At 41.4% G+C, this 27,178-nt stretch overlaps 1 protein-coding gene across 3 annotated transcripts in view; it reads left to right on the top strand.

Annotated features, from left to right (window-relative positions):
• SYT14 (synaptotagmin 14) overlaps positions 1-25,728 on the top strand; it is a 77,886-nt gene extending 52,158 nt beyond the window's left edge. For 2 of the 3 annotated variants that reach the window (XM_083733317.1, XM_083733318.1), the window contains 5 exons: positions 8,860-9,128; positions 11,284-11,733; positions 18,607-18,796; positions 23,163-23,990; positions 24,075-25,728. In XM_083733317.1, the coding sequence (XP_083589443.1) occupies positions 8,860-9,128; positions 11,284-11,733; positions 18,607-18,796; positions 23,163-23,476 (1,223 nt within the window). In that variant the 3' untranslated portion in view covers positions 23,477-23,990; positions 24,075-25,728. Of the gene's footprint in view, positions 1-8,859; positions 9,129-11,283; positions 11,734-18,606; positions 18,797-21,928; positions 21,986-23,162; positions 23,991-24,074 lie in introns of all 3 variants that reach the window. The other variant, XM_083733316.1, reaches the window with a different exon arrangement.
• Positions 25,729-27,178: the final 1,450 nt, after the last annotated feature.

Here is a 27,178-nt window from a genome sequence, read left to right as displayed (position 1 = left end):
TAAAAAAAAATCCCCTCCCAAGCACAGTGATTCACAATAGGGAAAAACTCCCACTGGTACCTGGCCAATTCATGCTTAATTCATGCAAAATCCATATTACTAATGTTTTGATTGGGTAGGGGAAAGAGATGAAAAAGGAAACTAAATGATAATTCTTTTCTGGTGCAGGTGCAGCATCTGTTCATGGAGCAGTCCCCACAGGGCTCAGTCAAGCTCCATTTCTCCTCCTCTAGGCAGTGCATGGGAATATAATAATAATAATAATAATAATAATAATAATAATAATAATAATAATTTTTTATTTATACCCTGCCCTCCCCAGCCAAGGCCGGGCTCAGAGCGGCTTACAAGCAATAATAAAAACAAGATGAATGATTACAACTTAAAAACAAAAATAAAATACAACATTAAAATAATGGAACATTAAAATATTAAAATGTAGCCTCATCGCAGGAGGAGAAGGAAAAGAAAGGGGGAAAAAAGAGAGGGAGGGAATCAAATTGGCTCCAAGCCAAAGGCCAGGCGGAACAACTCTGTCTTACAGGCCCTGCGGAAAGAAATCAGATCCTGCAGGGCCCTGGTCTCATGAGGCAGAGCGTTCCACCAGGCCGGAGCCAGAGTTGAAAAGGCCCTGGCTCTGGTTGAAGCCAATCTAACTTCCTTGGGGCCTGGGACCACTAGGGTGTTGTTATTTATGGACCTTGAGGCTCTCCGTGGGGCATACCAGGAGAGGCGGTCCCGTAGGTACGAGGGTCCTAGGCTGTGAAGGGCTTTAAAGGTCAAAATCAGCACCTTAAATCTGACCCTGTACTCCACCGGGAGCCAGTGCAGCTTGAAAAGCACTGGGTGAATATGCTCCCGTGGCAGAGACCCCGTGAGGAGCCTCGCTGCAGCATTCTGTACCCGCTGGAGTTTCTGGGACAGCTTCAAGGGCAGCCCCGCATAGAGCGAATTACAGTAGTCAAGCCTGGAGATGACCGTCGCATGGATCACTGTGGCCAGGTCGGGGCGGGAAAGGTAAGGGACCAACTGCTTGATGCGGCGAAGGTGGAAAAATGTCGCCTTGGCTGTTGCTGTAACTTGCGCCTCCATGGAAAGGGAGGCGTCAAGGATTACACCCAAACTCTTAACGGAAGGCAATGGCCTTTCCTCCCTTATCCCCATCCAGTCTTCCCTTGTGTGAGTTTTTTCGTCTATGAGACATGTGCAGGTTGCATACAGCCATGATAAAACACTGGATGGAGATATGGGAGGCATGCATAGCTCTTTGTTCCCCATAATCTTAAGGTGGGCATACGTGGGAGGTTGGGTGTGAAACAAAACAGTTTTGCTGAGATGAAACGGCTCAGAGACTAGATCAGGGGTCAGCAAACTTTTTCAGCAGGGGGCCAGTCCACTGTCCCTCAGACCTTGTGGGGGGCCAGAATATATATATTTTTTTGGGGGGGGGGGATGAACGAATTCCTGTGCCCCACAAATAACCCAGAGATGCATTTTAAATAGAAGCACACATTCTACTCACGTAAAAACACACTGATTCCCGGACCATCCGCGGGCTGGATTTAGAAGGCGATTGGGCTGGATCCGGCCCCCAGGCCTTAGTTTGCCTACCCATGGACTAGATGCTACATTTCTTGTTCTTAACCGTAAACTGCCTTGAGTCCTGTCAGGAAAAAAGGCGGGGTATAAATAAATATACTATTATAATAAGAAGATGTTAGCTACATATCTTTGCATTTAAGTACCTTGTTTTCCATCTTGGACACCGGGGTTCAAATCCCTGTACAGCCATGAGGCTGTGTAATTTTGGGATGGTCATAATCTCTTGGCTCTCGCACAGGGTTGTTGTGAGGAAATAGCATACGCTTCAACATTTCTCCGATGAAAATAGGGACACCCCATTCCATAATGATAATTTTACTATTTATACACCACACATCTTACTCTGCTGCCCTAGCCACTCTGGGCAGCTTCCAACATATATAAAAACATTTTTTTTAAAAAAAAAAACTTCCCTGAACAGGATTGCCTTCAGACAGCTGGGGGGGGGGATGCGTCGAATAATTCCATACCTGCCAACATTTCTCCAATGAAAATAGAAACCAGGGTGGCTTTTCTAAATCATCTACATCCCTGGAAAATAGGGAAAGTTGGAGGGTCTGATATAACTCTCAGATCACTAGCTGAGAGAACGCTTTTCACAGTTTCTATAATGCTTTTTTACTATTTTAAGAATGCTTTTACTACTACTACTACTACTACTACTACTACTACTATTGACATCTTTGCCAGCTTGGTCTACTTCAGGAGGAAGAGTGGGATACAGTGGTGCCTCGCAAGACGAAAAGAATCCGTTCCGCGATTCTCTTCGTCTAGCGGTTTTTTCGTCTTGTGAAGCAAGCCCATTGACAGCTTAGCGGATTAGCGCTACAGCGGTCTAGCGGCTTCTAGCGATCAGCTGTTAAGCGGCTTATCAGTGGATCAGCTGTTAAGCGGCTTAGCGGCTTAGGAAAAGGGGGGGGGGAGCGGAAAAAACCCGCGGGGACTCACAAGATTTTTTCGTCTTGCGAAGCAACCCCATAGGGAAATTCGTTTTGCGAAGCGCCTCCAAAATGGAAAACCCTTTCGTCTAGTGGGTTTTCCGTCTTGCGAGGCGTTCGTCTTGCGGGGCACCACTGTATGAGTTAACTGAATGAATGAATGAATGAATGATGGGCAGCGGGAGAGCTTTGTATGTCACCTTAAGCTCCTTGCAGGAAATATCAGATATAAATGTAACAAATAAATAAAGTGTAGCTTGGGAGAAGGGGCTTAACTATTTGTCCTCCACTATGCCCCCACTCGTAGAAAAGCAAATGACAGTCCTCCAGCCCTCTGCTGTGCAAATCGTAAATCTCCAAAGTGAAGGAGTTAAATGCAAATCTCCCTATTTATATGTTTTAAAATCCTACACTTAAAAGCACCGATACATAGGTGTTGTAATATATAAAACCCCTAATATCTTTTTTTCTGATTTGCTATTAAATAATTTCCACACCTTCAAAACAGTGCCCAGTTAATACATGGTTTTAAAGGATTGGCTGTACACTTTTTTCCCTATTCTACTGTGCTGGCATCGAGGGCTAGAATTATTATTTTCTTACTTGCTTTTTATTGACTAAGCCGTCCCAACATGCAACGATTTTTCCCGCGTAGAAGAAATCAAAGTGGTCTTTGTTTGTATCCCTGTAAGAAAACATTGGAATGTTTTAATCGTGTGTTTTTTTCCAGATAAGTCATTTAGCTTCTGAATGGATCTTCAATAAACCATTTTCAGTTTTGGAATTATCATACAAACATTTTGCAGCTGTAGCTGTCAGATTTGTTAGTAATTAGCTACTTATCTGCTACCTTCAAATGGGTTGTTTAACAAACTGTATAAAACAGTAATTTCAAATTAGGTATCTAAAATGTTACATTTTATGCCCATGAAAATGTTGAGTGTGTAAACTAATAACTGTAAATAGTAAATACATCAGCATTCTTTTGAAATATGTTTTTACAACTTCCATTGTGACACTATTGACTGTAAGGTGGTAAAACCAGCACTTGAGAGTAGATTGTTCAGTACTTGTGTCTCCCCACAGTCAGATTGTCTTCTGATGATTAGCTTTCCATTAGAAAGGAACTCATTCTGGTTCTTGAATTGGCATAATAACCTTGTATTTTTCCCCATGTTGGTGATAAAGCAGTTTGGGTCGAGCAATTCGGGTCGAGCAATTCTGAGCGGAAGCGTGTTCCTGCAGGATCGGGAGAAGGTTAAATCTCTGCCCACATCTCCTTCATCCACAAGCAGTGAGGAACCTATGGCCTTCCAGTTGTTGTGGAATTCCCAACCCCCATCAGCCCCAACCAGCATGGCCAAAGATCAGGATGATGGGAGTTGTAGTCCAGCAATGTCTGGAGGTCCACTGGTTCCCAAACCCTGACTTAGACGCACAGCCTGCCCAGGCTACATTGGGTTAAAATAAATAGTGCTCAGCTGAAAGTTAGCTTCAGCGATGTTTAACGCCTTTTTATTTTGACAGAAGCCTCTCACATAATGATTAAATTGTGTTGTTCCAAGGTGAGATTCTGGGGAAATAAAATGGTAGTCGCAGGGAAGAGAGCTGGTACTAGGAAATTTCCCTTCTCCCCATTTCACTACTTCTCCCGCCTCCCCACATTTCTTAGACAGAGAGAAAAGAATCATGGGATTGGTTGTAACATGTTGCTTGCCATGGAGTGACAGCAGAGAAAACAATGGGGGGGATGTTCGGTGGGGGGGGGGGACAGGCATGTTAAAGGAGGCTTTGGAAACATTGGGTCTAGGCACTCCTGTGTCTCCAATCCTAGAACAGGGGGAACAGATACCCCAGGTGTGCTGCATGGAAGCAATGGCATGGATTTAATTTTTAAAAATGTAGCAAGGAACCAATGAAAAGGAGGAAGAACCCAAACCACTGCTTTATGCCGTACTGACACAAGCCCAATGGGGCTTTGGATTAGGTGGTTTGCTCGCCTTCGATTCTCCTTTCCTTTTGGATTGTTCTGCCCAGCAATCAGTTAAAGGGAATAGGTTGTGTAGGTAGCAAACGAGAACTGGGTTGTCTGATTGATGCTTATTTCAGCTTTTGAGCAAGACAGCTGAGCTGTCTTCAAGTGAATGTAAGTGCCACTCCCCGCTCCTTTTTTCTTCTCTCCTTGTTCATTCATTCTGTCAGACTGCCTTTTTCTTCTGCTCCTTTCTAGTACAGAGCTGATTACCGATCGAAAATCTTGTTATGACACATTTCTTTAATAGGTTCCTTAATAGGAGTTTCTCGCTTTTCAGTGGGATTCTGGGGGTGTTATTTTCTAAACTGAATTTTAGTTTATTTCGTTAAGCACAAGAGAAACAAAACTTGCTGTGCTATTTATTGCTTTTGGGCTCCAATGTCAGCATGGTTCACCAAAATATGGTAGCATTTGTGTGGTATGGTGACAAAGTATAGTAACTTAGTGGAGGCAGGGGCCGGCCAAAAAGACACAGTGCAGGTATGTGCTAGCCAAATAGTCAATGGTGCCCAGCATGGGTGTGCGTTATGCTTGCATTCAGCATAACTCCTGGACCCAGCCAGCTCAGGGTTAGTGCTTGTTTTACTGCTCCCTGCTCTCATCAAAGCTGCCTGGTGCCATGACTGCAGTATTCATGCAGAGGTTGGGTGGCCATCTGTCATTGATGCTTTAGTTGGGATTCCTGCATTGCAGGAGGTTGGACCAGATGACCTTTGGGATTTTTTCCAACTCTACAATTCTGTGATTTTATGGTCTGATGAAACCACCCCATGTTTTTCCTACACATCTAGCGGAGCAACCCACAAGTGCCATCTCCTTTCCTCCATTTTGTCACCCATCACTAACTACACGTACATAGCATGATTAACAAATTTACTATTGTTGCCATTACTGACAACAGTAATAATAATTTATAAAGCACCTGCAGCTTTTTAACCACTCTCAAAAGTTTTTTTAAAAAACAACAACAACAACCAGAGTTCCTGCGTGCAAATGTATTGTCTAATCAACGTGATGCAAAAGGAAATAAGATTGGCGAGAAAAGAGGGAAGCAAGCCCACTTGGGTCCTAGTTTTTGGAGTTACTTAATTTTTCTTACGATGACCAGCTAGAATGGAGACAGTCCAGGGAGAGGAGGAGCCAAAGCAGGCTTCCTCAACCTCGGCCCTCCAGATATTTTTGGCCTACAACTCCCATGATCCCTAGCTAGCAGGACCAGTGGTCAGGGATGATGGGAATTGTAGTCTCAAAACATCTGGAGGGCTGAGGTTGAGGAAGCCTGAGCCAAAGAGAAGTTCATTTCTCAGATGAGCTGATGGGGTGAGCCTCTCCTTTCTCAACCTTAGTAGCACCAAAGGGTTTCATCTTAGTAGCACCAAAGGGTTTCAGCAGTAGATGAAAACCCAAGGGAGAGGAGGACGCGAATGGCAACTGTGAATTTTCACTGCATTATAATGCGTTTGAATGCGTGTTCCCTGAGTTCAGCTTGCTTTCAGAATTTAGGAATGTCCAAAGTAGCAATTTATTTGGAAATGAAATCAAAATGATTTGTCTTCCTCCCAAACAACCCAGTAATCTACTCGTAAGGTATATTTATTTGCTCGCTGCACAAGTTACCCTTCATGTTTAATATATGTTGTTTCCATTTTGGTAGGCAGGTGGTATAAGCTGAGATTCCTCTGTAGCAGGATGCTGAGACAACCCACTTCATTGTGAAATAACAATGTTTGCGTACGCTCGTGTAATCTTTCTGTTTTAAAAGGGGGGGAAGCGCCCCAGGTCTTCATTAAACATTTATTATTTATCTTCTATACTCTCTTTGCGGTGCAGGGTTATTTGGCGAGATGAACTTTTCCCAGCTCAAAAATATTAAAACATGAAAATTCCATTTGCGCTCATCGGAGTAGCATAGCAGAAACCTCTGTGGGTATTTAATCATTCAAAATAAAGGGTTTTCTTTAATTTTTAAACATGTATTTCATTTTATGTTTTATTTAAATTGTTTTAACATTTGCCGAGAAGCCCCTGAAGTACTAAAACTTTTGAAACTTAGGTTAGCTTAAAAATAAACATGAATAATCCTGCATGTGGAGGAATGACAGGAGAGAGGAAGGGGGGGGGGGGGAGAGAGAGAGGGAGAGAGAGAGAGAGAGAGAGAGAGAGAGAGAGAGAGATATGCAAGTATGCTGCTGAGAAAGAAACCAGCCATGATGATTACAAAGCATTACTTGCAAAAATTATCAAGCTATACAAGGAAGCCGGAATTGGGTTGCTCATTGATAACAATAGGCCTTTTTCTGAATATTATGAATATTTAAAGGAGCTCATGAGAAGCTCAAAGCTAATGTGCAAAACCAGATTTTGGTAGAGCAGTTCTCTGGCTAGGGATTTTGAACCTCAGAGATAAGGCAGCAGTTTCCAGATGTTAATGAGGCAGACAGTGTAGGCATGGTTTGGGGAAACCAAATATAGAACAAGAAGAGTTGAGATGATGAAGACCTGTGGGAAACTGCAAGGCACGCAATGCAAAAGAACTTTACTAGCAAATGCTGTATTTTTGTGAGTAAGTAGCATGTAAGGCAAGGGACCAAACTTGCAACTGAAACGAAAAAGTTGAACATTTCAAAGGAGAGAAAAAAAGAAGGAATAAGATGGAGCTTACAGCTGAAACAATAATGGTTGCAGTTAATATGGATTCAATTTGTTTCCTTCTACAGGAAATTTGCAACCCACTTAAATTGGTTAGTAGCATTAATCACTTCTCTGCTTCTTTCCTGACTCCAAAATGCACTTTTCTTTTCTTCATTATCTTATCCAGCTTTTAGAAGCATTCCATATACTCATACACTTTACTTCAAACTTTACTTCATATAAATCCTTGTTAATGGAAAACACTAATTTGTTTCTGTTTTGTCTTATGCAAACACAGTGTGTTCATAGGTTCTACTTGACTATTTCTTCTGTATGTACTTTCCATCTGTCTTGAAATATATTAGGGCTGTCATTCTTCATTTCTTAAAGTTATTTAATTAATTGTTTGAGGTTTACAGTGCAATCTTATACGTATCTGTTCAGAAGTAATCCCTGCTGACTTCAATGGGACTTACTACCAGGTAAGTGGGTATAAGATTGCAGCCTTCATTAAGTAATTAATCAATTTTAAAGTTGCATATGAATAATACACTTATTTTTGGGGGGGTGGGGTGGGGAGTGCCTCCTAGTTTTCAGACAAGGCATGTATGTGCCACAGAACACACAGTCTTAGATGTGGAGGGATCCCGTGTCATAGAAAAAGAAGTTGGAATCTTCTTTTAAGAGGTGCCATACGTCCAGAAGGGTAGATTATGGCAAATTTTCTTTTAAAGAACTCAACAACTTTGCCAACTGTTGTGTCTGGACTTTCACTTTTTAAAATATGGCAACCCGATGCTGTTGACCCTGTGCCCTTTTTATATGTGTTAATATTTAACACAATGTATTTCCCTATTAATTGGGGGTGCCTTTTGATCAATTAAAAAGCTTTTAAAGTGATAACTGTTTAATCAGCTAAATGGTGCAGCCCCCTAATAATATTTAAAATATACTACAGTACTTGCAAAGTTAAAATAAAGATCCATTTAAAAGAACTTGGCTATATGTTTTGGAAAACGTAGCCGCAGCATTTGACACTCTTGATGGTCTTTGCAGGATCTGGACTGGGACTGAATACAGAATCAGAACTGTAGGTGAGCTCTTAGACTCAGAACCAGGAGATGAACTCAACTATAGCAGTCAAGCAATCACATGCCTCATAGTGAGAGACTCATGGTTATGATTCAAGTATCAAGCTAGGAAAGTTAGGCAAGGAAAGAAGCCGCAAGAATTGTCAGAATCTTATCAAGGACAGAAGATCACACCTAGGAAGTACTTTTTATGAGAAGGCACAGGCGGCAATTTGAGTTAGAATTCAACCCGGTGCAACCCAGTGCTGCATTGTTGGATAGCAGGTGAGGCAAAAACTGTGAGGATATTGAAGTTGGGTCGTTTTGGAAGTTCAGGATAACCAGGGCAGGGCAAAAGAGTATCTGGATCCTGCCGTGGGGCAGGAGTGGTAAGGGAGCATACCTAGAGATGAGGGATGCAGTCCCTTCTAAATGCACCAAGCTCAGCACATAACTCTTTGGATCCGGGCCACCATGTTTGAATTCCTCGTAAAGCACCACCTTGCTAAACAAATGATGTTTTTCTCTTCCAGCCACATTTCTTACAGAATGAAAGCCTATGATAACTGTTATTTATTCCTAGCAAACTGCATTCAGAGAATGAGACAAACACCTCCTCTTGATGAATTGCAGCCCCCACCGTACCAAGATGATAGCGGCTCCCCGCATCTCTCATGCACGCCCTCCGAAGTTGGTGACAGCAAATGTGAATTCTCTCAGTGTAGCAACAGTCCGAGATGCTCATATAAATGCCCAAGCGAAGGGAGCACTGGGCATGAAATAGAAAGCTTCCATAACAAAGGATATGAAGAAGATGTACCCAGTGACAGCACTGCAGTCCTTAGCCCAGAGGTAAACACACACTCTCCCAATTGTATTAAAATTATTGAGGATATAATGAAGCAGCATTACAGATCAGTCGGGTCTTGAAAGATGGCTTTCCCCATTGACCCATACATGCACCACCTGAGACACAGGCAGAGAACTCTTTAAGCTCCTCCAGGTGGCGCTGTGGGTTAAACCACAGAGCCTAGGACTTGCCGATCAGAAGGTCGGCGGTTCGAATCCCCACGACGGGGTGAGCTTCCGTTGCTCGGTCCCGGCTCCTGCCAACCTAGCAGTTTGAAAGCACGTCAAAGTGCAAGTAGATAAATAGGTACCACTCCAGCGGGAAGGTAAACGGTGTTTACATGTGCTGCTCTGGTTCGCCAGAAGCGGTTTAGTCATGCTGGCCAAATGTCCCAGAAGCTGTACGGTAGCTCCCTCGGCCAATAAAGCGAGATGAGTGCTGCAACCCCAGAGTTGGCCACGGTCAGGGGTCCCTTTACCTTTTACCTACTGAGCATGAAAACTGAGACGATGTGGTAATGCTTCTTGTTTGCCTGGGCAGAGGATCAAGGAGTGTGTGTGAGAGAATATGTGGAAACTAGCCTACTGTAAGAAGGTAAAAACCACCTTTCCCTCTGGTCCCACTCATCACTTCCCTGTGGCCCCTGGAAACTTGCCCAGAAGAAAAGGTGGCCTTCAGGCTGAAAAACACTCCCCAATTCTGATATATGAGAAGACTACCTCAGGGCCTGAAGTTAACTTCTCCTTCCCCATCCCTGCCCCTGAGTCGTTCTTCCACCAAGTACCGTGTGGGAAGAATAGCCATGACTTTTTACTATCCTCAGTAAAATATTACGTACTTTTAAAAAGTAATTTAATGTCACTAATAAGCCTCCGTGGAAGGATTTGTATCCTGAAAGGTGGGAAAGAAGTAATTGCAACAAATAAATATATAAATGTAAGTCTATTATAGTTAGACTTGCTAACTTTTCAGTGGAATTCTTTGACTGGAATCTTAATGTTTGGTACACAGATAACACCACCGTCATCCACCACAACCATAATTATTAGCAGATTTGGCTACACATGTGAATCTCATTCTTACTTATAATTAATAATGTGCTTGGATAGTTTAAATGTACAAAATGCAATTAGGAAGGTGTTTTATTTTTAATTGAGTCTTTCTTCTCACATACCAAATGTCACTTTGACTGGTCATTGGACCAGTCTGGTTGCAGGGTTTTGGTTTTATTTTTAGTAAAGCACAGGGTGAAATAGGTGGGAAAAGGCTGTGGTGTCAGCATATTAGCACCCTCATGCAGGGATTACTTATTTGCCCCTTCCTTAAAATAAAACTGGCACTCTGAAGAATCACCAGGTGTTTTGAAACAGCTATTATTATTATTATTATTATTATTATTATTATTATTATTATTAATCACCAATGGAAGTTCTTTCCCCCAGTAGACATAGCAGGTGCAGAAGGCCTAATCCTGAAAGTGACTATAGTAGGGGGAAAGGAGTTAGCTTACCCACCCTGATCCAGATCAGACCTGCACATGCTTTTAACTTTTAAAATGCCATGCCCGCAATTGATAATGTCATGAATGGCATCTCCTAGTCTTACCTTTAAAAGCACAATTTCTACAGCCCCTGCTTCTATGTATCAGGCTGCACAATCCAAAAATTTTCACTTGTTTCTATGTTTTATTTCTGTTTTATTCATTTTTATGCAAACATTTCAAAGTGGTTTATTATGTCATTGATGAATTAAATCGTCATTTAATTCTCCAGCTCCTCCCGACCCCTTCAACATTGTCCTAGCCAGTTCTCCCAGCTGTTTCCAAACACTTTGACCTTCTTGCTATGAACCTTTTATTCTTGCTTTTCTTTCTTCCGATTGGCTCTTTTCACAAGCAGTAAAAGAAGCCCTCTCATTTTTTGTTTGACTGCCTGACAGCATGCTGTCCTTCCTTGAATTTTCAAATACCTTGTGTGTGAAATGAACGAAAACATCATACTCAGTCACTGAGGACAAGGATTTCAATTTTAACAATTTATGTAAAACACATACTCGCTAAATCACTTTTAACAAAGTGTATCACAGAGTGTATCGATACAGTTATAGATGTCTAAATGGGCGTGAATGTATGTAAAACCTCTGCTCCGTTTCATGTAGGATCTGTCAGCTCGAGGATCATCATCACAGCTCCCTAAATCTTTTGATCCTGAACCAGAAGCTAAGTATGGCACCCTGGATGTGACTTTTGACTACGACTCGCAGGAACAGAGGCTTCTGATAACAGTGACAGCTGTCACAGACATTCCAAATTATAGCAGGACAAGTGGAAGTTTATGGCAAGTACACCTGGTTCTTCTTCCTATCAAGAAGCAGAGAGCAAAGACCAGCATCCAGCGGGGTCCATGCCCTGTCTTCACTGAGACATTTAAATTTAATCATATTGAGTCTGAGATGATTGGGAATTATGCAGTGCGCTTTAGACTGTACAGTATACGCCGTGTAAAAAGAGAGAGGATTTTGGGAGAAAAGATATTTTACTTAACCAAATTAAATCTTCAAGGGAAGATGTCGGTACCAGTGACATTGGAGCCAGCGTACCCTATTTCCGTGAGTATTAAATCATGCAGAAAAGTGTACAACCCAAGGATTCTGATTAGAACAGCTATTTGTGCCACAAAGAAATATACTTCTCTACAGCAGGAAAATCGTTACAGCGGGGCGATGAGTAGTTGGTTTATTTAATGAAATTCACTCACCCCTTCTTTTCTGGTGGGGAAGGAGAGCATCCATTTTGGAGTTCACCTCAGGAGCCGAAATGTCTTGGACTGGTCCTGGTAGTAGCCCTAAAACTTTGTAATACCCTCCCAGCAAAGGTCCATGTAGCATTACCATTATTCAGTTTTTGTCATATGCTAAAGACACACCTCATTATCTTGGCCTTTGAGGGGTGTGTGTGTGTGTGTGTGTGTGTGTGTAAACTACCTGAAAATAGTAAATTAATTAATTTTTTTTAAAAAAGATGCTATTAATTGTGCTTTGAACTGTATTGCTTTTGCTGTTGCGTGTCAGCCAAGATTCCTCTGTAACAGGATGCTAGCAGAAATACTGGAAGGTTTACTCCATTGGAGACCAAGACAGAAAGAAATGTAAGATCTCTGATAGTTGTTTCTGTAATAATTATCATCTGAGGGGTGTTTTCAGGAAACGTTTTCAGGAAACGTTAAATCTGAGGTAATTAATCCAGCTCAATGTGTGCGCATCATTTTATCCTACAATGTAACATAAACAACATGGCTCTCATATGTATAATACAAGATGAGTATTACTAAGTTGGGGAATGTGTGAGCTCTCTGAAATAATGTAAGTGGCCTGTCTGAACAGGTCCACAATGAACAACTGTTGCTCAAGTCTAGGTTTGAAAATCTGGTGGTACTAGAGATAAACATGGGTAGGAGGACAGAGGGGTGAAAAAAGAAGAAACAGAATGATTCGGCTTCCTAAGCTCCAGTTAGTTTTCCCTGCATTTACTAAACAGTTTCCTCTCGGTTCCTCAGATATGTGTTTATTGTATCACCTTGTGAGAAGTATGGCAGGATTCTGCCAAATGGCTTGAATCACCTTGCGTCAGTTGTAGGCAGCACTAAACCAAATCTTTCCCAACTGAATTTGCAATGAGACAGGGGAGCATCATATGCTACATTCAAGAAACATCCGTCTGCCATCAAAAGACTTGAAGGACAATGGAGCTATCTATCGTTTACAGGTCATATAGGGATGCGGGTGTCGCTGTGGGTTAAACCACAGAGCCTAGGACTTACTGATCAGAAGGTCGCACTTCGAATCCCTGCGATAGGGTGAGCTCCCATTGCTCGGTCCCTGCTCCTGCCAACCTAGCAGTTCGAAAGCACGTCAAAGTGCAAGTAGATAAATAGGTACCATTCCGGCGGTAAGGTAAACAGCGTTTCTATGCGCTGCTCTGGTTCGCCAGAAGTGGCTTAGTCATGCTGGCCACATGACCTGGAAGCTGTATGCCGGCTCCCTCAGCCAATAAGGCGAGATGAGCGTCGCAACCCCAGAGTCGGCCACAACTGGACCTAATGGTCAGGGTTCCCTTTACCTTTACAGGTCATATGCTTTCTTTACAGAATGAATTCCTCAAAGAATAGTGGATCTACACACACACACATACCCACACATGCAATATTCTCTGAGGGATTTTCTATAAAGCTTGCAAAAAAAATAATCATGAGGTGGCTGCCATTATTTTGCTAATGGGCTGTTCTTTCAGAGTACTCACAGCCATGAATTAACATTTAAGACCATGAATTTTAGTGGGCTTAATCAGTAGCAGTGTGTGTTGTGGCCTCCTGTGACTGGCATTTCTGCGGCTTACCAGGACAAGGCAGGGCACAGTGAGGTTAGGGCTACATGGTTGCATTGGTGGGACTGTGGCCTGTTCCCACCCCTGTCCAAGTAAGCAACAGTGATGCCAGTGTCATGCTACTACTGACCTTATGTGTGGTTAACTCCAGTGGCGTAGCGTGGGGGGTGCAGGGGGGGCCGGCCGCAACATCTGGGGGGGGGGCGCGCTCGCACTCGCAGCTCTCTGCCCCTACCTGGCTCCATGGGTTAGGGGGCGCAAATTACTTGCCTTGCCCCGGGTGCTGAAAACCCACGCTACGCCACTGGTTAACTTTATGCTAGGTTGTGATTTTTGACTTGGGATTCCTTTATCGGGGATGCCTGAGGAAGTTGCTCTTTGTGAATTCTGATAGAAACTGAGCTGACCCACACACACCTCCCAAGCTATTATGCAGATTGGAACCTAGTTATTCTTTAGATTTAGCACTCCTCTGAATTTTCTGCTGCAGTTTTTCACTCCAAAATATCTGAGGTGAAATACATTTATAAATGCATATTTAGAGATAAAATATGTTCAAAAAGTATTTATTTAAATTTGACTTTTGTGAGTTTTTTAAAATCTTGGAGACTAATGCAGGAACACAATTAAATAGATTTATGAAAGAACATTGCTTGAAAGAGGCATAAACCAGAAATAGACTGATATGTGCCTGCTTACCCTTTAATCAAATGTTTGAAAAGTTTTTATGGCTACATTCTTACATAGCTGTGAAGTATGTTTGTCAGTGAAAGATGCCTTGCATATGACACTATTAGACCCTAATGTAGACTATAAAAAGGGTATCTAGGCAATAATTTTAATGCTCTGTCACAGCACATTCCAAACAAATTAAATAATCTATCTTCTCATTTTTACCCACTAAGATGTACTGCATAATTTTTATTAGAAAACTTATAAAGACACTGCATTGTGCATCAAATGAGAAAAGTGGCACAAGGGTGCCATTCTTACCTTGCCAAATGTCTGTTGAGGAAGTTGGAACACTGATTTGCCAAAACATATAAATTCTGTTTTGTCATTTCATTTTGAGAGTATATTATTCACAGTAGCTTAAGTTTGGGAACAAAGCTGATCTGTGAATAGTGTGATACTTTTGTTCTCAGAATAATTTGCCTATGCATATATTCCACATGTTATTTATGATTTGCAGAAGGAAATTTGATATAACTTTATAGACTCTGTAGTAATAAATTACAGCTGTATGTAATAATTTTTAAAGATTTGAGTCTCTTGATTATACCCAGTGAAGGAATTATGTTTTTCATTTGATTTTACTTTAATCAGTGTTTTTTGCCCAAGACAGAAGGAGATTTTTAATAGTGCATCTACCAGTTTGCCCTCTTGAGATTGAAAAAAACAAATTAGAAGCAAAGGCCTTTGAGAAGTTGTCTTTTAACCAATTCTTCTAAAACTCTGATTAGGTGCTTCATGCAGTTCTATATAGTCTATGCCAGGGGTCAGCAAACTTTTTCAGCAGACCTTGTGAGGGGCCGGACTATATTGGGGGGGGGGGATGAACAAATTCCTATGCCCCACAAATAACCCAGAGATGCATTTTAAATAAAAGGACACATTCTACTCATGTAAAAACATGCTGATTCCTGGACCACAGGCCGGATTGAGAAGGCAATTGGGCCGGATCCAGCCCCGAGGCCTTAGTTTACCTATCCATGGTCTATGCAGAATTAAGAACCAATGAGTTCTGTGTGGCTTTCTCCTAGATAAATGGATATAGGATTGTAGATGAGCAGAGCAATCCTCTGCACTGGAGTGAATTCAGACGAGGCTTCCAACTGCATGTGACTGAACTATAGGCATGTGGAAGCTACCACTGCCAGTGTCAGTGTCAGCTGCAGCTTGTGTGTGCCTCACAAACAAGGCTTTTTAGGGGTGAGGAGTGGAGAGTTTTGGGTTGGCAAAGGAATCACTGATCCTAAGCCAGTCCATTGACAGGCCCAATCCAGGTCTCTGCTGTGTCAACCTGGAGCTGGTCCAGAATGGTGTTTTCGTGCCACCCACCTTCTGCTCTGATTGTCATGATTTCCAGTTGTACCCTCCAGGAGTTTGGATTGTTCCCTTAATAAAACAACAGTCTCTTTTATCATTTTTTACTGTACCACTAGAATGGCATGTGTTTTTTACTGTACCACTAGAATGGCAAGATTTTTCATAAATCAATAAAAGAGCTTGGCTCTAAATTTTATTCAAACTAGATCTCACCCCCCTCATCTTAAATAGAAGCTATACTGTGATTAAAATAATAATCACAAATATTCTGATTACAAATATGGTCCAGTGGGGCTTTCGGTCCCACCTGCCTTAATGGACGCAGCCCCCACGACAGTGGGGGATCGCCAGCAAATGAAAAACAAGGATAACAGAGGGTAAATCACCCTTGCAAATTCCCTTCAGGGACAGGGGGAATGGGCTTCACTCTTAGTTTGACTCGGTATCTGGCTCTTGCTTCGGTATGAGACAGGAGACCTTTAATCTTAATTTAGCAGCTTGCTTTTCAGTCTCTAACCATGAGTCAACCTGGGAAGCATGTAGAATTGTAGAAATAAAGTAAGTTACCCTTTCAGTGCAAAAACAGGAACATTCCTATTCAAGATAACCTTTTCTAAGAAGCCAGAAGCTTTTCTTTTAGGAATCCTAGGTGCAAAGATTCCAAATGACCAGAAGAGACTATGTATGTGACTACAGCTGCCCGGACTTTGTTAGGTCAGAGGTGGAAAGAAAATACAACCCCTACCAAGAAAGAATGGCTAGTAGATTCTTTAACATATTGTGCATGCCTACTTCTTCCACTGGAAAAAATGGAGATGTTCTAAATGTGTGCCAGAGATGATAGTTGCATATAAGACAATCCTAGCTTGAGGCACATTCACTTGATACCTGATTCCTGAGAAGGCAGGAGGACACCTCATTGTAGCACTTCTCCACCCCATTAAAGCCTCGCACCAGTGTTGAAAAGAGGATATCCTGAGTCACCAAGAAGCCCCATGCTGACGTTTCCAAAAAGTAGAAAAGACCCTTGAACAATCTGGTCCAAATAGATTCTTGCTATCTTGGGTAGTTACCCTCACCTTGGTATTAACCCTGGAAGAGAACATCTGCTTCACACATCCTCTGATACCCAGTTGCACCTGAAGTAGAGGTGACAGACTGTAGAAGACAAAAGTGGCATCTGGAATGAAGTGAGAAATAAGAAAGTATATTTACATGGGACACAGGTGTGTTTCTTGGTAGCCAAGAGAAAACACAAGGAGATAGAAGTCAGGCTATAACTACCTTACCCTTCTTGTCAGAGGTCCAGCTTAACAGGAGTTGCAGGTCTCCAGGGCCCTTACTATTGATTGAAAAAGAGTTGTTTAGTGAACTTTCCTCAAAAGCAGAGGTGTCTGTTAGGAGAGAAATCCAAGTGGGAAGAGAGGTCTCAGATTTCCTAGTTTTCATGCGTGGGATGTGGTTGCTGCCAGAAGAGGTGCCTACAAATGTCTACCACATAGCAAAGATGGACCGACATCTGATATCTTACATCCTGGCTACATTGTTTACTGTCCACTACATTATTTACTGTCCCAAACAAAGGCAAATACAGGGCAGCCATTTTGAGTAGCCAGTGTGGTGTTAAGAGCAGTAGATTCGTAATCTGGTGAACCAGGTTCGCGTCTCCGCCCCTCCACATGCAGCTGCTGGGTGACCTTGGGCTAGTCACACTTCTTTGAAGTCTCTCAGCCCCACTCACCTCACAGTGTTTGTTGTGGGGGAGAAAGGGAAATGAGAATGTTAGCCGCATTGAGAATCCTTCGGGTAGTGATAAAGTGGGATATTAAATCCAAACTCCTCCTCCTCCTCCTCCTCCTCCTCCTCCTCCTCCTCCTCCTCTTCTTCTTCTTCTTCTTCTTCTTCTTCTTCTTCTTCGCAGCAAACACATGCTTGCAATTGCTTTCTGGAAAAGATTCCTAATTTATAAGAACACGAACCAGGGTTTTGAAAAGGCAGGTCCCTGGTGGAGAGTTGTCTCTTCAGTTGAGATGCAATACACCTACATACACATTTCAAAAACATAATTTTACATTTGTGTCTGTGCTTGCTTCCTTGAGTGTTAGATTTGTGCTTGCAGCAATATTTCGTTTACACAATGTGGGGTTATTGGAGAACATTTGCCGGTATCTTGCCGAGTCATTTGAATTGCTTGCTGCTTTGTTGCACCCAACTGATTTGTAGAAGTTTGCACTTGGCTTTGCACCATACTGAGTGTCGGTGATAGACCCTTGCCTGCAGTTATGGGAAACCTGCAGAAACATACCTTTGATTTCCAGCAACCAGATTTATCATACTGTGTTTCTGACTTAAGGCAAGGTAATTCCGGTTCTTTGGGCTGGGATGGTAATGTAATCCTGGCTTAGAATGTATGTGATGAGATTTAATTGTTTTCTGGGGTTGGTGAATTGAGCATCGAATTTAACAGCTTGATACTTTGCCTCGGCTTTGCTCTGAACATTGGGGGCCCCTGGAATCTTGCCTTGCTGCATTCTCCTACAGCTGTTATAGAAAGATAGAGGAAACAGCTTCCTGACATTGATCTCTCTGGTAGAAAGTGATCGGGGCTGGTCCTTGGTTTAATGTTGTGTGAATGGTGCAGGGACACTGTGTGTCTCTCTGCAGGCGTTGAGCATGGGAATTCATTCTTAGACCAAGAGGGTAGTGAAAACCTTTCTGTGCATGGATTTTCCCTCCTGACCCATAGTAGCTCTGTTCGAAGTGCAAAACTGAGCATTTTCCAGCACTTTGAGAACTTGTTCTTCCTATTTGTGATACTGGTTCTGTTGGCATAGAAGGTGGCCTTCTTTATATTTTGAGGAAGGCTATATTTCACTCTTATATGTATTGTTCTTTCAGATCCACACCCCCATTTTTTATTTTCATTAAGCTGTCATGTGCTGTTAATATCAAGTTAGAGTCAAAATCTAGGGAGATATAAATACTGGGAATGGGTTCTTCAGTATCTTGGCTGCATAAAATGCTTGCAAACGCTTTGCTTTTGCTTCTAGGGCTGCGACTCCCAAATGAGCATGTCAGAAATGTCCTGCAGTGAAAGTACCTCCTCCTGTCAGTCTCTGGCACATGGCTCAGCTCCAGAAATCCTCATTGGACTGCTTTATAATGCCACAACTGGAAGACTAGCAGCAGAAGTGATAAAAGGCAGCCACTTCAAAAACCTGGCAGCAAACAGACCACCCAGTGAGTGGAATATATTTTTTTTATCCTAATACTTCTGCACTTGGGGGGATTTCACTGGTGGGGACTTCAATCCTATCATTTAGCTTTATCCAGTCAAACTGAAATACTGCAATCATCAGTTAATCTGTTTCATGTTTTATATTTCCAGTCATTGGGGAAATGGCAGAAATCTAAAATTCAAAATATTAGTTGTGATTTGACAAGATCCTTTTAATTTTTCATGACTGGCTGACTAATAAATTGCCTTTATCATAATGATTAATTGCTAAACTATTAATGCCTCACATCACAGAGCCAATATAAAAAGTTATAATGTATTTTAAAAGTGTGTGCCAATGAATGTTTATGTAAATGTGTTGATGCTACTGCGGTTAAGGATCCTCTTGTAAGAGTTTATCAGTCTGTGAGAGTTTAACTGATACCGACATGTATAATTTAGATTTTATATTCTCATAGTATAATATGATTTATATTATATTTATTCCTGATACGAGATATGAAGAAATGTTGCACACTCTAGAGATAGACATGATAGGAAGACAGTCATACGGTTTGTTCTTGGCTTCCTGCTTCTTCTTTGTATGCGGTACTCAAACAACAAACCTGAGTTCAGACATAATGCTAAGCCAAACCATGGGGTAGCATTGGGTTGGACAGCAGTAGCAAGACCAGGAAGGAGCAAAGTGGCTGTGATTTCTGCTGTGAGTACCTGTGCACTTGAACAGTCATGCTGAGCCATGGTTTGGCTTGTTGTTATGGATAAACTGGGCAAATAAGGGTGCAATCCTAATAAAATTGCAGACCTCCCACTCCATGGGTGGAGAGGGAGATCTGCAGGCAGAGGAGATCTACCCCAGAGGGAACTTCTGTCACTGGAAGTCTCTTCTGCATCCAGTGTTTCTGCTGTTTTGGTAAGGGAAAGGGGGCATGTCAGGGAAGAATGAAAGAGACATTGGATCCCCATGATCTCCCATGCCCCTGGCATGCCCCCAACAATTGATGCAAAGGATGTCTTGGAACTTCCACATATCTTCCCTGCAGTGGCCTGGCACCCACCTACCAACCTAGTCATCACAAGACTGTCAAGGCTCTGTTCTTCCACTGTGAATTCTTCCTTTCCTGCCCCCAATAGACTGCTCCACCCCATAGCCTCAGATGGAGCTAGGAATGTGTTTGAGCTGGGCATAATTGAGTTCCTTTTGTTCACTTGTCGGAACCAGAATGTGCAAGCGGGCCCAGGAATCAGATGTACATTATGCTAGCACCCAAATTTAGCCCCTGGGAGCCACGCATATATAAATCAGTAAAGAAAAAAGTAAGCGGTAGAAAACCACAGTGCTAGTCGGAACCTAGGGAGGAGAAAAGACAAACTAGGTACAATACTCAACAACCATTGCTACCAAGATGTTAAGTCGTAAGAACATAAGAAGAACTTGCTGGATCAGGCCAATAGCCCATCTAGTCCAGCATCCTGTTCGCACAGTGGCGAGTCAGATGTCTGTTGGAAGCCAGCGAGCAGGACCTGAGTGCAACAGCAATCTCCCCTCCTGCTGTTTCCAGCAACTGCTACTCAGAAGTATTACTGCCATGGAGATAGTCGTTGTGGCTAATAGCCATCAATTGCCTTCTCCTCCATGAATTTGTCTAATCCTCTTTTAAAGCTATCTAGGTTGGTGGCTATCACTGCTGCTGGGGGAGTGAGTTCCATAGTTTAACTATGTGCTGTGTGAAGAAATACTTTCTTTTATCTGTCCTGAATCTTCCAGCATTTGGCTTAATGTCCTTGAGTTCTAGTGTTATGAGAGAGGGAGAAAAACTTTTCTCTATCCACTTCTTCCATGCCATTCATAATTGTATACACTTCTATCTATCTGTTTGGGTTGCTGCAAGCATTATATTTTAAAAAAAACATTTTAAACAGTCTTGAACATCCAAGACAAGAAAAAAGTTATACGTGTTCTGCCCTATACAGTGGTACCTCGGGTTACAGACGCTTCAGGTTACAGACTCCGCTAACCCAGAAATAGTACCTTGGGTTAAGAACTTTGCTTCAGGATGAGAACAGAAATCGTGTGGTGGCAGCAGGAGGCCCCATTAGCTAAAGTGGTACCTCAGGTTAAGAACAGTTTCAGGTTAAGAAAAGACCTCTAGAACAAATTAAGTTCTTAACCTGAGGTACCACTGTATCTTCTTCCATTTTGTTTGAAATGGACCCATATTACAGTCATGAGTTTAGGAATCTGGTGCCCTGATCCAGAATCTCCTTGCACATGTAGGTGTTGTGATCCACACACCAATTTTTTCTGTCTGTTCATTGCAGTGTTGGGAACAGATCTAGGCACTAATCTCCACTGTGTTTTTCACTCAGGCTTCCCTGACACTGTAGTTTGAGTAGAAAGCCTATGCTTACAGGAGAGCTTTATGGGTGCATTGAAGCAGCCATTAAGCTTTAGATGGTCTGTGATCACATGATTTTGCACTTTGGTGTAATTATTTTAGATGAATGATGATGTAAAGTAGCATTAAATGTACAAATTAGTGTTGTGGTTGTTGTTGTTTTTAAAAAACAAAACACCCCAACAACCAGTGTATTGATCAAACTAATGTTTAATCCAATTAGCTTTCACCTTACTGTTTGTAATATATACAGGATTCAGTTCAGTGACCGCTTACCCTTTTGTAATCCCATTGACCTCAAATGAGGCTCCACTAGTTTGAGGTCATTGAACTGACCCTTACTCAAAAAGCTGGAGTTTGCATGAAAAAGAGGATGGTCCGGTAAAGGTGACACTATGATTTCTGTCGTTTTGTAGCGTAATCTTTTGCATGAATCTGTATGTTCTGTGTTAGAAACACATTAGAAATTAATACTAAAATATCCCATTACTTGAAACGGTGTAATTTTTTTCCCTGTTACAGATTACACAGTGACCTTACAGAATTCATTTCATTCAATTGTACCTGCCAATCCTTTTGTTTGGTCCCTCTCTCTAAACGGATTTGTTAAGGTTTCATTTTCTTCCACTCTAGTGAATAGTGTTTCCTCTTAAACTTTAACCTTTGATCCTCTCTCACCCAACTATTGACATCTGGTCGTTATTTCTTTTACTGCTTTCCACCCCCTGTTGTCAGACGGACTGTTCTGTTGTCTAAAACACTTGATAGGTGGACAGGTTTATATAATACGAGGTGAGTTCCTGTAGAGACTAATTGGATGTTGTCTTTTTCATGCAAAAGAAAGTTGCCAGCAGCAAAGCTCTCCACCACTCGCCACCATGTTGGTTTCTGACAATTTACCTTAATTAACTATTTCACTCTTATAATGGAGATAGACCAAATCTCTGACTGGATGATGGTATTTCAAAGATCTGAAAATTAAAATGTGAAGTCTAACGGGTAAGCCAAAAAAGAAGACACAAAAACTGTCTGTTTCTAAATACCGTGAAATACAGATAGGGATGCAGCATGCTGCATTCAGTGGCCGTGAGTGTATTTTCCCAGACAAAGTAGAAAACAGTATAATGAAACTGATAGTTTTTGGTGTCAAATGTTGTATTAATGAATTCATGTCCACGATTCAGTAGCTCCGGTGCACAGATAGAGGCTTTCCTGTTCTCTTCTATCAACATTGGAATATATCACCCTGTGCAGATAGGATTTTGGATCGTGGCCTGAATATCTGAGCTATTGTTATAGCATAGTACTTCTTAAAAGCACTATAAAGCAACTGTGCCCAAATAATTTAACAAAACAACACATTGAATATTAAAAATTAGACATGAAGAGAGAGCATTACTCAGATGAGTAAACATCAGCTTGTCAATGCATTTTGGTTTTTGGCATTTTAAATATTCACAAATGAAAGAAAAAACTGACAACCCTTGAACCACATCCATGCAGAGAATTTTTCCCTAGTAAACATTTCATTCTGAGCACCCATGATGTCATCACTGCACTCCACCTCATACATATATTTTTACTTGTAAATTATTTGTTTATTTCATTTCTCTTTTTATCCACCTGTTTACATTATCTGAAAACTCTGAAATGCTTTACAGTGTTGTGGCCAGTTGTAGCTTGCTGAGTGTTAATGCTACACATGTCTGCTTTATGCAAGTGAGCAGGGGGTGAATGGATAGAAGGATTATGAGGTATACCTTTAAGTAAACTTGTTATGTAAGGATAATGCAATTAAGTAAAAGTTGAACGTCAATGTTTACTTCCTTTTTTAAACATGGCTTAAGTTTAGTCAACTACTCAGAATCCAACATGGTATACACCATAACCTTAAAGATAGACTGGTGTATTTTCGTAGGAGAAATCCTTTGTCTAAAGCATCTTATGCATGACGTTGTTTATTTTGTAGATACGTTTGTTAAGCTGACGTTGCTGAATTCTATGGGCCAAGAGATGTCCAAATGCAAGACATCTATCCGAAGAGGGCAACCGAATCCAGTCTACAAAGAGACCTTTATTTTCCAGGTGGCACTGTTTCAGCTTTCTGACGTTACACTCATATTGTCTGTGTACAATAAACGCAGCATGAAACGAAAGGAAATGATAGGCTGGATTTCTTTAGGTTTGAACAGTTCTGGCGAAGAGGAACTAAATCACTGGACTGAGATGAAGGAATCCAAAGGACAACAAGTATGTAGGTGGCACTCGTTGTTAGAATCTTAATGAGTAGTTGCGGCTCCACGTAATGTCAGGATTCCACGAGGCTGCCCCGCAGGTGCAACCAAGAGAAAGTGTTGCAGAAGTTACAATTCAACATTCCACTTTTACAGATGCACAAAATGCCGTGGAGCAGAATTTACTTTTGCATCTTCAGTTGACACCACTGAGTTCAGGTGACATGCACTGGACGCAGAAGAAAGAGCAATCCCAAGTCCTTATTTTGACGCTTTCAGGATTGTTTTGGTTCACATCTCAGTTTTCCATTTAACGAATAGGTACTTTGTGTAAATCATCTACTATTGCAAAATTCTCTGATTGTGTTTGTTTTCTTAGAGGTGCTATGCTGTGTTATATATGACTTGTCAAGAAGCAGATTTAGAGAGCTGGGGGAGTAGTTAAATAGTGGAACACAAAAATTAGAATGTTGGCACACAGTAGTTGGAACATTGCTTCCCCATCCCCTTAGGAACTTAACATTTCCTTAACGGAGTTTAATTTTGAAGAACAACATGCAAGAGCATAGAATCATAGAATCATAGAGTTGGAAGAGACCACAAGGGCCATCGAGTCCAACCCCCTGCCAAGCAGGAAACACCATCAGAGCACTCCTGCATGTTGACTGCTTATCAGATACACAAACAGCTCCTCTGTGGTGCCTGCTTTAGGCTGGGGGTTGTAACTCCAGATTCGCTCCCAAGAGCGGAAGTTGTTAGAATGATGAATCACTGCTAACGGTGTGCATAAACCCATCACAATTCATCCCTGGCAAACACCTTTTTGTGTTGTTTCAGGAGCTTACAGACTTGTTTGAGCGGTGGCAGCAGTGAGAGAAAAGAAAAATGTGTGTGTACATCATGGGAAGGGAAGCCTCTCTCAAAAAACTTTCTGCTCTCTTGAACTATTGTGAGAGTGCCAATTTACCATGCAGGATCCTCTTGCGTGTCGTTTCCTTGAATCTGTCAAATCAGGTCTCAATATTTTTGGCATTGATCAAATTGTCTTTGAGTCCACCTCAGGAATAATCTCCACTTTATGTCAAGCAGCGATCATTTTTTTGTTTTACGGATCCCTCACAGGCCTATTTAGACAGTTTGAAAACACAGGATCTAAAGAGCTGCACAACCAATTCAATGCGCCTAAGGGAGCTTTAGACGCGTGTTTCTCAAATAGCAGCCCTCCATGCTTTGAAACTGAGAGGAATTTTCACAGTATGGAGGTCGAGTTTTTTAAAAAAAAGTTTCGCTGCATGAACAGAAGCACCAGGACACAACTAAAGTCACCCTATTTCCCCCAGTAGTAGAGCATGGTTGAAATCCTGTATGCAGTTTCTGGCAAGTCTCACTGATACCAGTGGTATTTTTGTTTAGGTAGCAGACTGCAGGACTACAGCTAATAACTTTACTAAAATTTCTTTGTCATTAAATCAGTTGGTCTTTATATGAACCTTGTATTACAAACCTTTGAAAATTCAAAGGTGATAAAATCTAAGGAATAAGGGAATAAGGACTTGGGTAATCTTAGGTAATAAATAAGGGAAATAAACTTCTATGACATCTGTCAATTTATTTAACCTCAGCAATGTGTTAATCATAATATAAATCTTGGAAAGGCAGCTTCATGAATTAAGAGATTTGAAGCACAAAGGAAAGTATGACTAGAGTCTGCTAGTTTTAAAGTTCTTGCAATAAATTGTTTCACCACTTTCTGTTTCAACTACTGGTAAATTTCAGGGATTCTGTGTGATACTGAAGCTTTCCTTGAGGATGAGGTTGGCATCATCATTAAAAATTAGTACAGTTTAAATAAGCACCTAAAACTTCTATTATGCATATCTGAGGATGGAATCTTTATCTGTTGCAAGTGTTGTCAGAGCTCATGAATTCCTAGTTAAGTGCCAGATTCAGTTAAGATTTCTGGATGAAGTGAGTCTGTGAAAAAAGATTCATGTTTCCTTTATTTATTTAGAGTGAGCTGATTGAGAAAGTGCATATTTATCACTGTTTTCTTCACAATATTTTTGAATGCCGCTAAGTTTGAGATCCAGTTTTTGCATGAATGGATACAAGTGCATCATATGAAATATGTGCAATGTTCCCAGTCTCAAAATTCTTAAGAACCTCCTTAAAAATTCCCAGCTGTTGTCTTGAAATTGTTATTCAGTGCCTTTCATGTTTCACCACTTAAATTTGTAACTGTAATGCGATGCTGAACTGGATGATTTAAGTCTTGATTGATTTAAAGATTTACCAAATGAATTTTCCTTCCTGTGTTGCATGAAGAGTATGGCACACAAAATATAATTTGTTAAAAGAAAACCATTCAGGAACTTTTGCAAACATAAATAATGTTAATAGTTGTTCAGTATAGTATAATCTTTCCAGTTTTGTTTCTTATTGATTTCACAGTGCATCCTTATACAAGCCTTATTACAAGATTTTTTGTTTCAGAAGTCCTCACTTTACAACCTTTTTGTTAAAATGGAGACACTTGGGATCTACTTGTAGATCTAAGCCTCCAGTTCCAATAAGGCTTACCAGAAAATAAGTACTGTTGAACTCATTTAAACTTCTGAGTAAGCATATTTAGGATTGCTCTGTAAGACTTGCACTGTCATAGTGCCTTGAAGATTGGATTATGCATTCATACAGAGCAGGAGCAGACAAATAAACTGTGGCTTCATAACAATATTCCTAATTTTAAAAATGTATTACTTGGTTGGTGATTACGACCTAAGAGATTCCTAATTCACAAAGTTGTCTAATCAGGATTGTACCTCTGCATAGTCTTTGCTTTTTAAAGTGCAGTATAGATACAGCTTTTGAGTAATTCTGCTAAAAGACAAGATAGACGTGAGCAGAGTATTATTTTTTTATGAACGTTGTTTGTCATATTAACACCTTTGCCCTAATTTTCACATTGGTTGCCTTGTTTGGAAATTACCTAAAGCAGGGGTCTGCAACCCGTGGCTCCGGAGCCGCATGTGGCTCTTTTACACCTTTGCCGCGGCTCCGGGGCGGATACTAGCGAGGGGAGGAGGCGCATTGTGCACCCCGACACTCCCCACTGTGGCGGGCGCTGTACTGGCTGTGACGTCGCATGGGGGCGGTGCGTGCGTTAGTCACGCACCGTCCCGCCGTCACCTTCCCGCCCGCTCGCCCGCCCGCTACATTGTACGCTGGTCACTGTTTTGAAGGGAAGTGAAGAACACACACACAAAAAAATGTAACTTGTTAATTTAACATTTATTTCTATGAGGAGGAGTAATTCTGAGGGGTCAAACAAAGAAATATTAAAAAAGTGACAAAAAAGTTATTTTTATAATGACGAGTTTTGTGGCTCCCAGGTTTTTTTCCTTCGGAAACGGGTCCAAGTGGCTCTTTTTGTCTTAAAGGTTGCAGACCCCTGACCTAAAGCATTTGATGGGTAAGAAACATTCAAATCTTCTTCCATCTTTCTACAGGATTATTGTACAGGTATTAACTGAAAATTCAACTTTTGTACCATAAGACTTTTTAAAAACAACAACAAACATATTTGGGTATGTATTTAGAAAGGCCTAAAGGGAATTCAGAAAGTCACGTTAACATAAGCTCCTATTAATAGAACACTCCTTTTGGTGGTTCTTATTTTTATTTTGTTTTTGGATTATCATTACTGTATTAGTTACTAGATCCCCCCCCCCTTCTCTAACTAGCTCAAGGCAAC

Source organism: Podarcis gaigeae (genome assembly GCF_964106915.1).
Source record: "Podarcis gaigeae genome assembly, chromosome: 3".
In the NCBI taxonomy this organism is placed as follows: domain Eukaryota; kingdom Metazoa; phylum Chordata; class Lepidosauria; order Squamata; family Lacertidae; genus Podarcis; species Podarcis gaigeae.
The sequence above is the reverse complement of the archived record's forward strand: the minus strand, read 5'-3'. Positions and strand labels throughout refer to the sequence as shown.